The 12,950-nt window shown below is 47.2% G+C and overlaps 1 protein-coding gene across 1 annotated transcript in view; it reads left to right on the forward strand.

Moving 5' to 3' along the window:
• Positions 1-331: 331 nt before the first annotated feature.
• LOC107111435 (sorting nexin-1-like) overlaps positions 332-12,950 on the forward strand; it is a gene marked incomplete at its 3' end in the record, with an annotated part of 22,637 nt that continues 10,018 nt past the window's right edge. Inside the window, exons 1-4 of the mRNA XM_015412402.1 lie at positions 332-549; positions 977-1,030; positions 6,753-6,819; positions 11,680-11,723. Coding sequence (XP_015267888.1) covers positions 430-549; positions 977-1,030; positions 6,753-6,819; positions 11,680-11,723 — 285 coding nt within the window. The remainder of the gene's footprint in view (positions 550-976; positions 1,031-6,752; positions 6,820-11,679; positions 11,724-12,950) is intronic.

Here is a 12,950-nt window from a genome sequence, read left to right on the forward strand (position 1 = left end):
CAATACCATAGGGTCCACCTTCCAAAGCAGCCATTGTCTCCAGGTGAGCTGACCTCTGTCATCTGGAGATCACTTGTAACAATGGGAAAGCTCCAGCCACAACCTGGAGGTTGGAAACGCAGCCAAAGCAATCTCTCAGGTGGAAATTGAAGTTCCACCTTGGGAGGGGAGAAGGCCACGCGCTGGCTCTCTTCCTCACCCAATCGCTTGCCTCCTCCCGCCCTCTCGATTTGCATGCTAAGCCCCGCCCAGGCCTGAAGTTTTCTCTCCCCGGGATGAGGGGCGGAGCCTGAAGCGGGCGTTCCGCGCGCAGCCCCGCCTCTCCCTCCTCGCGCTGTGGGCTCCAGAAAAGCCAGCTTGGTGTCGCTTCCGGCGGGGGTCGTGTGGGAGCCGGAAGTGGTCGTCCTCGGCAACCGAGTGGCCGTGGCCATGGCGTCGGGCGGCTCCCCGACAGACCGGCTCCCTCCGCCCTTCCCCGGCGCGGAGGTGGTTAGCGGCCCCTCGGCCGAGAGCGACTCGGATGGGGAGGACATTTTCACCGGCAGTGCTGTGAGTGACAGGAGGAGGCGGGGCGGAGGAGGGAGGGGGCTTGTTGCAACTCTGTTTGCTCACTCTGGTCAGGGGCGGGGAGGGGGCTCTCCTGAGGCACCTTGGCAGGGGCCCCCCAGTATGCACATTCTAGAGTAAATCCTGTTGAAGTTATTGAGAACTTGCTCTTTGTTTCAGCTTTTAATTTCAGCCTTTAACTGGTTGGTGGTCTTGAAAAGCTGCTCTCATCCACGTCTTTTCTTCTTCCCTTTTCTCTCTCCTTCCAAAAAAACCCAAATTGTGGAAGTGTTTCGGCTTATTAGGCTAAAAAGTTATCTTCCCCTCCTTCTTTGTTTGCAAGCTGATGCTGGAAGGTTTAAAGTGGGTGGGTGCCGAGGGTTTTGGTTTGTTTGTTTTAAAGTGATTTTATAGTTTGTTTTGGCTGCAGCTGTGGTTCCTCCAACCTTCTTGGCGTCGTGACCCGCAAGTCCAGATGCACTTGGCGTGATGACCTACTTTAAAAGAGCAGAACGCGCACAAGTTGATAGAACTGTAAAAGCCTGGAACTTTGCAGACTTTGGAAGTTAGTTTTTGTGTGAGACCCACAGGTTGGGGGACGCTGGGCTACAGCAAACCGATACGGTTTGCTTTCTAGATTTTGTGTGGGTGTGTCGCTTCTTTGCTAATGGTGCCACAAGGTTTTAAATTTGTTTTTAAAGGCTAACAAACTTATGGAGCAAAACAAAGTTGAAGTCCAGTGACACCTTTAAGACCAACAAAGTTTAATTCTGGGTATAAACTTGTGTGTACATGCACAGGAAAGTTTATACCTTGAATAAAACTTTGTTGGTCTTTATTTTTTAAAAAGAATTGTATTAGTTTATATAAAGGGGAAAGGGGGGAAAAGGGAGGGAGAGAAAAGTATAAAAGTATACAAAATTCCAATTTAGTATTCTGCATGCATATCTTATTGTTACAGTTTCATAGCTATTTCATCTGTCATTGTTATTATTCTTCACTTAATCTTGTTTTCTCAAAATTTGAGTTTTAACCAGTCATAAAACGCCCTCCAGGGTCTCATAAATTCTTCCATTTTTCCTTTTAGTATGTTTGTCAACTTGTCCATTTCAGCACATTCCATAATCTTTAATATCAACTCATGAAGTGTTGGTATCTTCAGTGTCCTACATGTCATTGCAAATAGGATTCTAGCAGCTGTTATAATATGTAAAATAAAATATCTATGATTCTTATCTAACTCATCTGGAAGACAGTCTAACAAAAATATTTCTGGCTTAAAAGGTATTGTGATATTCAAGATTGACTGTAAACATGTATGCACTTCAATCCAGAAAAAAACTTTGTTGATCTTAAATGTGCCACTGGACCCAAACTTTGTTCTGCTGCGTCAGACCAACACAGCTACCCACTGGAATCAAACTTATGGGGGTATAAGCCAGGGTCCTACTTCATGCATCTTTCAGTGTGGGCTCTGAATCATAAATTCTTATATCCTGTGAGTTTGTTAGTCTTGAACGTGTCGCAAGACTCTCTGTAAGCTTCAGTTGCAGTCTTGTGTTCTACCTTGAAGACTAGCAAAAGACTTGAGCATTTCTTATGATTTCCCTGTTAGTATCTAACCACTTACCTGTAGCATTCTTCTGTTCTGGAGACAGTGGTCTTTTCCCCACTCAGCTATCATCTGCCTACCAAGCCTTACTTGTGTGAAAGGGCTTGAGTCTCTCACTCTTGTGAACAGAAGTGAATGTGAGATAATTCCCTTTTGAAGCCGTCCATGCTTGTAGCCGCCACCACTTCCTGTGGCAGTGAATTCCAAGTGTTAATCACTCTTTGGGTGAAGAAGTACTTCCTTTTATCTGTTCTAACCCAACCGCTCAGCAATTTCATGGAGTGCCCATGAGTTCTTGTATTGTGAGAAAGGGAGAAAAGTACCTCTTTCTCTACCTGCTCTTTCCCATGCATAATCTTATAAACCTCAATCATGTCACCCCTCAGTTGTCGTTTCTCCAAGCTAAAGAGCCCTAAGCGCCTTAACCTTTCCTCATAGGGAAAGTGTTCCAACCCTTTTATCATTCGAGTTGCCCTTTTCTGCACTTTTTCCAAAGCTATAATATCCTTTTTAAGGTGTGGTGACCAGAATTGCACACAGTATTCCAGATGAGGTCGCACCATTGATTTATATAGCGGCATTATGATATTGGCTGATCTGTTTACAATACCCTTCCTAATAATCCCCAGCATAGCATTGGCCTTCTTTATTGCAGTCACACACTGTCTCGACATTTTCAGTGAGTTATCTACTACAACTCCAAGATCTCTCTCTTGATCAGTCTCTGCCAGTTCAGACCCCATCAACGTGTATTTATAGTTAGGATTTTTGGCTCCAATGTGCATCACCTTGCACTTGGCCACATTGAACCCCATTTGCCATGTTGACGCCCACTCGCCCATCCTTGACAGATCCCCTTGGAGTGCCTCACAATCCTCACTGGTTTTCACCACCCTGAACAACTTCGTATCATCCGCAAATTTAGCCACTTCACTGCTTACTCCCAACTCCAAATCATTAATGAACAAGTTAAAAAGCAGTGGACCAAGTACTGATCCCTGCGGTACCCCACTGCTTACCACCCTCCACTGAGAAAATTGCCCACCTACACTCACTCTCTGTTTTCTATGAACTAGCCAGTTTTTGATCCATAAAAGGACTTGTCCTTCTATCCCATGATTTTTGAGCTTACTTAGGAGCCTTTGATGAGGAACTTTATCAAAAGCTTTCTGGAAGTCAAGGTAAATAATATCTATTGGATCCCCCTTGTCCACATGTTTGTTCACCCCCTCAAAGAACATTAACAGGTTAGTGAGACAAGATCTTCCCTTACAGAACCCATGTTGAGTCTGCCTCAATAGGTTTTGTTCATCTATGTGCCTACTAATTCTTTCCTTAATAATGGTTTCCACCAATTTACCCGGTATCGACGTCAGACTGACTGGCCTGTAATTTCCCGGATCTCCTCTGGAACCCTTTTTAAAGATGGGAGTGACATTAGCTACCTTCCAATCCTCAGGAATGGAGGCAGATTTTAAGGAAAGATTACATATCTTTGTCAGGAGATCTACAAGTTCACATTTGAGTTCTTTCAGAACTCTCGGATGTATGCCATCTGGGCCTGGTGATTTTTCAGTTTTTAAGTTGTCTATCAGTTTTAGGACCTCCTCTCTCATCACCTCAATCTGACTCAGGTCTTCCAACACCCCTCCTGAAATCAGTGGTTCTGGAGTGGGCAAGCACTTCTCATCTTCCACAGTGAAGACGGAGGCAAAAAATGCATTTAGCTTCTCAGCCATTTCCCTATCATCCTTCAATACTCCTTTTACCCCTTGGTCGTCCAAGGGCCCCACTGCCTCCCTGGCTGGTTTCCTGTTTCTAATGTATTTGAAGAAAGTTTTATTGTTGGTTTTTACGTTTTTTGCTATATGCTCCTCATATTCCCTTTTTGCCTGCCTGACCTCAGACTTGCATTTTATTTGCCATAGCCTGTGTTCCGTTTTATCAGCCTCACTGTGACTAGCTTTCCACTGCTTAAAGGAATTCTTTTTACTTTTTACAGCCTCCATTACTCTGTTTGTTAACCATGCAGGCTTTTTCCTATACCTGTTTGTGCCTTTCCTAACCTGCGGAATATATATTTTTTGAGCTTCTAGGATCGTAGTTTTAAATAGATCCCAAGCTTCCCCAATTGTTTTGACCCTTTCTACTTTTCCTTTCAGTTTCCTCCCCACGTGTCCCCTCATATCAGAGAAATTACCCCTTTTAAAGTTAAAAATGGTTGTGTGAGTCTTTTTGGCCAATTCTCTATTTGTACAAATGATGAACTCAACAACATTATGATCACTGTTTCCAAGCGGTGCAATCACTTTTACATCTCTCACCAGGTCTTGAGTGTTACTTAGGACCAAATCAAGGATCGCCTCTCCCCTGGTAGGTTCCGTGACCATCTGCTCCATAGCACAGTCATTTAGAGTGTCTAGAAACTCAATCTCTTTTTCCCGACTAGAACACATATTGACCCAATCAATGTGTGGGTAGTTAAAATCACCTATTATTACACAGTGTTTTTGTCTAGTTGCTATCTTTAAGGCATTCATCATTTTATAATCCTCCTCTATCTTTTGATCTGGTGGGCGATAACAAACTCCCAGTGTTAAGTTTCCTTTTGGCCCCCCTATTTCAACCCATAGAACTTCCAGAAGCGAATCCAATTCACTTAGCCTCTCAATCTTTCTAGACTTTATACCCTCTCTGACATACAGAGCTACCCCACCTCCAACCCTTCCCCCCCTATCCTTCCGATATAATATATAACCGGGAATCACTGTGTCCCACTGATTTTCCTCATCCCACCAAGTTTCAGAAATACCCACAATGTCTATTTTTCCCTCCGACACCAAGCACTCCAACTCCCCGATTTTACCTCGGACACTTCTAGCATTTGTATAGAAACAGCTGTAATTTCCCTTACAAGTTAAGCCTGCATCCTTCCTCTTGCTATCTCGAGTCGTTGTCCGGCAGTCCATGTCACCAGCCATGGCCTCTGTGGACAATTTCAATCCACCTCCCTGTAGAAAAGCAACCGGTACCCCCTCACCTCTCTCAGATGAGCCAACCCGAACCAGAGACTTTTCATCTCCTGTCGGCTTTCCCCCAATATTCAGTTTAAAAGCTGCTCTGCCACCTTTTTGATTTTAAGTGCCAGCAGCCTGGTTCCTTCTCGGGACAAGTGGAGACCGTCTCGCCTGTACAGCTCCCTCTTGTTCCAAAAAGTATCCCAGTGCCTAACAAACCTGAACCCTTCCCCCCTACACCATCGTCTCATCCACGCATTGAGACTCCTGATCTCTGCCTGTCTCTCCGGCCCTGCGCGTGGAACAGGTAACACTTCTGAGAAGGCTACCTTGGAGGTCCTGGACCTAAGTTTCCTGCCCAGCAGCCTAAATTTCTCCTCCAGGACCTCACGACTGCATTTCCCCACATCGTTGGTGCCGACATGCACCACGACCACTGGCTCCTCCCCAGCACTATCTACCAGCCTATCTAAAACACGCGTAATGTCCGCTACCTTCGCACCAGGCAGGCAAGTCACCATACGGTCAGTACGCGGGTTCGCCACCCAGCTGTCTACCTGCCTAAGGATCGAATCACCCACTACCAAGAGCCCCCCTCCCACCCTGCTCAGGGATGGTTCCTTGGTGCAAAAGGAGAGCCGCTCACCAGCTGGGGAAGAGGTCCCTTCTGAGGGCACATTCCCCTTATCCTCAGCATGGTGCCCTGTTTCCCCTAGACCCTCATGCTCCCTGACAGCAGCGGGGCTGCCAGATCCAGAGTGGGACGAAGCTAACAAGTCCCCGAGAGTCTTTTCTGTGTGCCTAGCTGACTGTCTCTGCTTCTCCAGGTCAGCCACCTTGGCCTCAAGGGAGCACACACGTTCCCTGAGAACCAGGAGCTCCTTGCACCGAGGACACACCCAAGACTTCTGCCCAGTGGGCAGATAGTCATACATGTGACACTCCGTGCAAAACACTGGATAGCCCCCAACCCCCTGCTGGCATTCTGGCTTCATAATTCTTTTAAAATAAATAAATATAATCCCCCTTTTAAACCCTTGGTATTTATGTGGGTTTTGTTATCAAGTCAAATTATTTTACGGGAAAGACAAAGAGCCTAGGGCCTTGTCTTTCTGGCTCTTTTTGGGCTTCTTACAGCGCCCCTAGTCTAAGAGTCCCTAGGCTAAGAGCCACAGGCAAAGAGCCCTTTAGCTCACCCTTCGGCTCGTGCCAGAGGCTCGTGCCTCTGCCAAGGTGCTTCCTTAAATAGAGGCCTCCCCCAGCAGAGGTCAGGCAGCAGCTATTCAAATTCAAATTCACCCAGGCACTCAATCACAGGCAAAACAATGCCCCTTCCACTTCCTCTCAATTACAGGCAATCCCAGTCAAACAATGCCCGTTCCTCTCCCACAAAAGAGGAAGAGTCCAGTAGGACCTTAAAGACTAAAAAAATGTGTGGCCGGGTATGAGCCTTCGTGAGTTACTGCTCACTTCTTCAGATAATAGAAATCTTGAGTGCAAAACTCAGTATCCTGTACAAGGCCTGCCAACAGTCTGTGAATTAACTGTGACCTGAGGTGCATTTCTTCTCCTTCTAGCTGGAAGAAGAAGAGCAGGAAGACCAGTTTGAGCTCACAGTGGGAGTGAGCGATCCAGAGAAAATTGGTGAGTCTTGGAGGAAGAGGAGTGCGTGGACATAACTGGGAAGGGGGAAATGGTGTGGATGTCTGTCTACTGCCAGGTTTGCTTTGGCCTAGAAGCCGGAAGCATTGTCTTCATTGATGGTATTCAAATCTGCGTGGGCAGTGCAGAAGGAAGAGGGAACTGTGATTTGGATCCGCAGTCTCATCACTGCTGAATGCTGGAGGTCTCCTTTAAACTCTTACCTGCTGCTACTACCTGGGCAGAGGAGTCAAGACACGGTTCAGGAACGTGATGCTTTTGTGGGATTTTTAAATTCCGGAAGTGGGATTACCAAACACTGCTGGGAAGAACTGCAGACGTTGCTAACGTCAGGCTGAAAGTGACTTGCAAACTGGCTGTTGATGCCCTCTTCTGTGGACAAGGTTTTGCCCACTGTAAAGGCAGTAATCCGGGTCTTTTAACCACTGTCTGTCTGCCCACGTGTGATGCGGGTGTTCATCCTGGATAAAAGGAAGCCCTAAAGGCCCCTGGCTATAACAGTAGCCACACAGTGCTCTTGGCATGGGATACAAACGTCTTCCCTTTCTTTTAGAACACGGTCTTAGTTCACATGAAACTGCCTTATGCTGAATCAGTATGAATGCTTCATTGTCAAAGAAGCCCGGCAACACGGATTCAAACCTGCCTTTGTTTCCTACTTAAGAGGGAAAGGGGGAAATGCTGACACAGTATAGAAGCACGGAGAGCAATCCCGTGTGTGTTTGCACAAAGGTAACTCCTGTCGTGTTCAGTAGGGTTTACTGAGCGCACACGAAGCCTGCCTTATACTGAATCGGACCCTCGGTCCATCAAAGTCAGTATTGTCTACTCAGACTGGCAGCAGCTCTCAGGCAGGGGTCTTTCCCGTCACCTACTAATAGATCTTTTCACTGGAGATGCCGGGGATTGAACCTGGGACCTTCTGCGTGCCGAGCAGACGCTCTGCCACTGAGCCATAGGGCCCCCACACACACAGATGCTGAGCATGTTTTCCAAGTGGAAAGTGATCATCTTCCATGGTTCTGTGATCCATTATGGAACCAAACACTTTTCTGTTCAGATTTTTTGCCTGATTGTACACAGACACCTCGGTTGAATCTAACATATTATAATTACAAAAATATGAGGCATGTCGTCCCCCCACCCCCACCCCCCGTGCACACACTTGAAAATGCTCCAAGTTTAAGTGATGTCTGTTGGGAGAGCTTGCCTTATCGGAGGCAGCTTATTTCAATTAAACTGGATTCTTGGCTGCTTAGCAGGCGACTTTAGCCTGTCAGAGATTCGTCGTGCTGGTAGTCTGACGTGTTAATGTTGCATGAATTGTGGTGCAGTTTAAGCTGGACGCCAGGCGTGTGCAGTCTTGCCCGAGTTCTCCTTGTTCACAGCATCTTACTGAAATCAGGTCTGCAGGGGCCATTTAGAAGGCGGTAGCTGAACCACTGGGCACACGTTAAGGCTGTCATCTGTACCATGCTCAGCAGTGCAGGAAGCTTTGCTGCACGCCTGCACCTGATTGGAACCTGAAGGGGGCAGAGAATGCAGGTCAGGATGGTGGTAATACTTCCTGTCATGAGGCAGGATGTTGGATGACAGCGTGTGCCTGGGAAACAAGCCGAGGTGCAGACATTGGATGCATTTGAAACCAGTGCTCCCTCTAAGCTGTGGAGTCCTGTGAGTAAAAATTCTACTTTGGGAGCTACTGGCGTTAAAGTTTGAGCAGGTGATTTGGCTATGGCATAAGTCAGTTTGCTCTGGAGCCCTCCTTCCTGAGCTAAGACAAAAGTGTGTGAGCTGGAGGCTAAAAAACTGTGAGCTAGCTCACACTGACTCAGCTTAGAGGGAACACTGCGAAACACCCTCTGTTGCCCTCTGGTCAATAGCAGCTGCAACGGGACTTTTTGCTTCAGAGCATTCCTGGTGCCTTGCCTAAATTGCAGCTGTTAATGCAGAAAAGGGGATTGTGCAGCAACCGCTGCATACCTGGGGACTATTACGCCACTTACTTAAGGCTCCTCTCTATTTCAGAGATGCAGGCTGTGTACAGTTTGGCCTTCCCGCAGCCAGCTCCTCAGCTGCCTTCAGTGCCATAACAACCGCTCAATTGTTCCGCCTCTGGCAGATGTGGAGAGCTCTCCCGGATCCTAGCAGTACAACAAGCCCCTAATTATCCTTAGCTCATGCCTGTAGGAAGTGCGGGGAGGACCTGGCACTGCACAGGAGCTGCGATTGTATAAGCTTCAGCCATTGGCATCCTGGGTGTGGCTTGCTAGATGGGAACGACACCCTGGGCCGACGCTTGCCTTTAACGAACCTCCCAGTTAAAAGTCCTGTTGTTAGTCAGTTTGTCCAACCCTTCTGCTTTAACCGGTTCGTTAGGAAACATTTCAGAGAAGCGGTATGAATTTGTGATCAGGGGCTCCCAGTGGTTTCTCTAGGGCACACGATTGAGGCGGGTTTTGTCCAGGACGTTGGAAGAGCAGGCTTCAAGCCCAGTAGCCCTTTAAAGACCAGCAACATTTCCCTGGGATGAGCTTTCAGGAGTTAAAGCTCCCTTCGTCAGATACCTTCAAGCTTTGACTCTCGCAAGCTTCTCCCCCAGAAATCTCGTCGGTGCTTCAAGGTGCTCCTGGCCTCAGCCCTCACTCTTCTGTCGCCAGCCCACATGGCCACCCACCTGAAACTATAATTGTAACTTAATCATTATCGAAAATACATGCATTTATTATCAGTTAAAAGCCAGTGTGGTGTAGTGGTTAAGTGCGCGGACTCTGATCTGGGAGAACCGGGTTTGATTCCCCCCTCCTCCACTTGCAGCTGCTGGATGACCTTGGGCAAGCCACAGTTCTCTCAGAGCTGTTCTCTGAAGAGCAGTTCTCAGTCAGAGCTCTCTCAGCCCCACCTACCTCACAGGGTGTCTGTTGTGGGGAGGGGAAGAGAAAGGAGTTTGTAAGCCGCTCTGAGACTCCCGAGTGAAGGGCAGGATATAAATCCAATCTCCTCTTCCTCCTCTCTTCTCTCTTCTAAAAACAGTTATGGGCCCGATTGTCGCAATCAAGCAATATTCGTACATATAGGCTCAGTGATACAATCAAATCAGAGCCAATGTACCAAAATGTTGTATCTTCTAGACCAAAATAGGAAGGCTTACAATAGTAATATTATTCAGGACATCTATACCTGACCATGACAGAAGGCGATACTCTAGGAAGCCTCACTGGAATTCTTAGGCCTTGCGTCAGTTGATTGTAACTGTAAAACTCCTCCTTTGGTCCTACATTGCTTTATTTGTTGTCTCATTAATGTATCATTGAGCCTGTACATATAAATATTGCTCAACCACTGAAGAAGGCCCCTTTGGCTGAAATGCATCTGGTTGTAATAGGTCCCACTTTGTATATTGTACACTCTTGTTCTGCATTGAGACTACAATCGGCCCCATAATTGTGTTTAACTAACTGATAACATACATGTATTTTTGATAATAATTGTTGCAATTATAGTTTTTAGTTACCGGCCCTCTACTTTGTATGTAACTAACCTTTCAGGTACCTGATTCATTTGTTTGGGTTATGCCCCCCCACATTTCCCCCTCCTACCCACCTGAAACTTCACAGCGTTAGGCGATCCCAAGATTCACTCTGTTATCTGTATTGCAAGTAAGCGTTTCCTTCAGTCTTTTGAGTCATCCCGCTTTGTGATACTGAGGTTTTTTTTAAGCAAGCTGGAACACTCTAGAAGAACCCTGTTGTATTCCAAGTGTTGCTGTTGTTCGTTTTTCTTAGATGCTGTCCAAAACTTGACATGCCTTTGCAACGGCATCACGCCGTTGGCAGCCGGCTCCGCCTCTGAGTCACGGCACTGCTCGGAATCTTCTTTGCGGTGGCGGCACGTATTTAGCCGCCTCGGTCTTAAACTGATTCATTGTTCAGAGCAGATGAGCTGTTCAGCCTGCTGTTTTAGGTTTACTTTAAAGTCAAATCCCGCTTCTTGTGCATGCAGATTTTTGGGTGAACAATGCTTTAAGGAGCTCAGCCAGTTGGAAGGTTAGGGCGAGGTGTGTTTTCCAAAGTGTTGTGATGAAATTCCGCAAGACTGCAGCAGGTGTGGAATTTGGTCTCCCACGTGGCTTCCTTTTTAAATCTGTAGAAGTTGGATGGGAGCTTTTTGAAATACATCGGGAAGGGTTGTGGCCCAGTGGGGAAGAGACTGTTTTGCATGCAGAAGGCCCCAGGTTCAGTCCCCGGCATCTCTTTAGGATCAGGTTGTAGGTAGAGTGAAAGACCTCTGCCTGAGACCCAGGAGAGTCACGGCCAGACAGAGTAGGTAATATTGACCTTGATGGACCGATGGTTTGATTCAGTATCAGGCAACTTCCTGTGTTCATGATGGAGCCATCTGGTATCAGTGCCACCATTCTTTTTGCTTTCCTCCTCTTTCTTGAACTAATTTGCATCTCAGGGCTGCTTCTCTACATGAAACGTGTTGCGTGTGTACTTGTTAATGAAGCTAAAAGCCAAATAGATAGATGGATGGATGTACCTTCAGGCATGTGTGTACCTTCAGCCACAATGGCTTGAAGTCCTCGTAGAATAAACACATGCTGAAGGTGTGCTGTCATCCTTGCCTGTTGTAAGCCTGAGGTTTATATAATACGTGAAGTTGACCCTCCAGCTTCCTGTAAAAGGAGGTCTCTAATTGCCCTGGGAATCGGTTCTGTTAACAGATTACTTTGTGTCAGCTGTTGTCCGCTGGGGGGGGGGGGACCTTTGCCACCATTTTGGCATTGCAGCGTGCTCACGACTCCGTTGAGACCGTCTCCTTATTTTCTCCTTTCCACAGGGGACGGTATGAATGCCTACGTAGCCTACAAGGTATCGACACAGGTATGTCCGCTTTTGAGTCGTACTGGGAAGGGCAAAAGAGTGAGCAGGGGTTCCATCGAGTGCAGGAGAACCAGCTTCCTGTAAGCCAGCCGTCCATTACAGCTGCGGAAATCCTTAGCCGTGCCATGGGCCTTTCCCAGCACTGGAAATTGTAGGAAGTCCGGGAATACCGTCTCCCTGGGCTACTTGGTAGGAGCTGCGGTGGCTCAAGTGGTTAAGATGCTGAACTGCAGGCTGTGGCAGGTCGGTAGTTCAGCAGTTCGAGACCCGAGTGTGCCGCATGACGGATTGAGCACCCGTCTCTGATCCCAGCTCCTGCCAACCTAGCAGTTCGAAAGCCAGAAATTGCAAGTAGATAAATAGGTACCACTTCAGTGGGAAGGTAACAGCGTTCCGTGCACCTTGGTGTTTAGTCATGCCGGCCACGGACAGTACTGTCAAACTGCAGCTGACTTACAGAGACCCCGTAGGGTTTCCAAGGCAAGAGGCGTTCAGAGGTGTTTTGCCGTGGGTGGCCTGCCTCTGGGTCGCAACCCTGGACTTCCTTGGTGGTCTCCCATCCGAGTACTAACCAGGGCCGACGCTGCTTAGTTTCCAAAACCTGTTGAGATCGGTGTCTTCTAATTCTACTCTCCAGATCTGGGGTTTGCCCATACTTGAGGTCTGACCTTGTTCGTCCTGGGGAGAAATGCCTGGGTCTTAGCCAGTCGAAGGAAAACAGACGTCAGCAGCATTATCTGCCGGCTGTCATTTGAACAGTCTAAAAAGCTGCTCTCTGAAGGAGGGGTTTTTTTTGGGGGGGGGGTGTTACTGAATCCTTGCCCTCTGCTGAGCAATCCTCCCTCGAAACGGCTGTTAGGATTTCATGTGCCACATCCACCAGAGCCCTTGCGCAGGATTTGCTTCTCTGATCTCACCGCATCTCGGGAGAGGGTTTTTTTTCGGTGCGTGGGCGGTGTTCCCTGACGCTGGACTTTGGGTCACAATCTGTGCAGAAGGAGAAGAGCTGCCCCCTTTTCTTCCCCAAAACCAAAATAGGACACACGATAAGTAGGACATACCAAAAATCAGCAAATAACCGTGCTACAGACAATTATAAAATATCAGATAATTTTAATATATTTTTTGTTTTATATTTTTACAATTCATTCACCATATATTATTTATCATATAAGCCTTAATACATAGAAAGAATCATATATCAAAACATCTAAGTATCGTCTCTTA

This window comes from Gekko japonicus, unplaced genomic scaffold (genome assembly GCF_001447785.1).
Source record: "Gekko japonicus isolate JY-2015 unplaced genomic scaffold, Gekko_japonicus_V1.1 scaffold5887, whole genome shotgun sequence".
NCBI classification, from domain to species: domain Eukaryota; kingdom Metazoa; phylum Chordata; class Lepidosauria; order Squamata; family Gekkonidae; genus Gekko; species Gekko japonicus.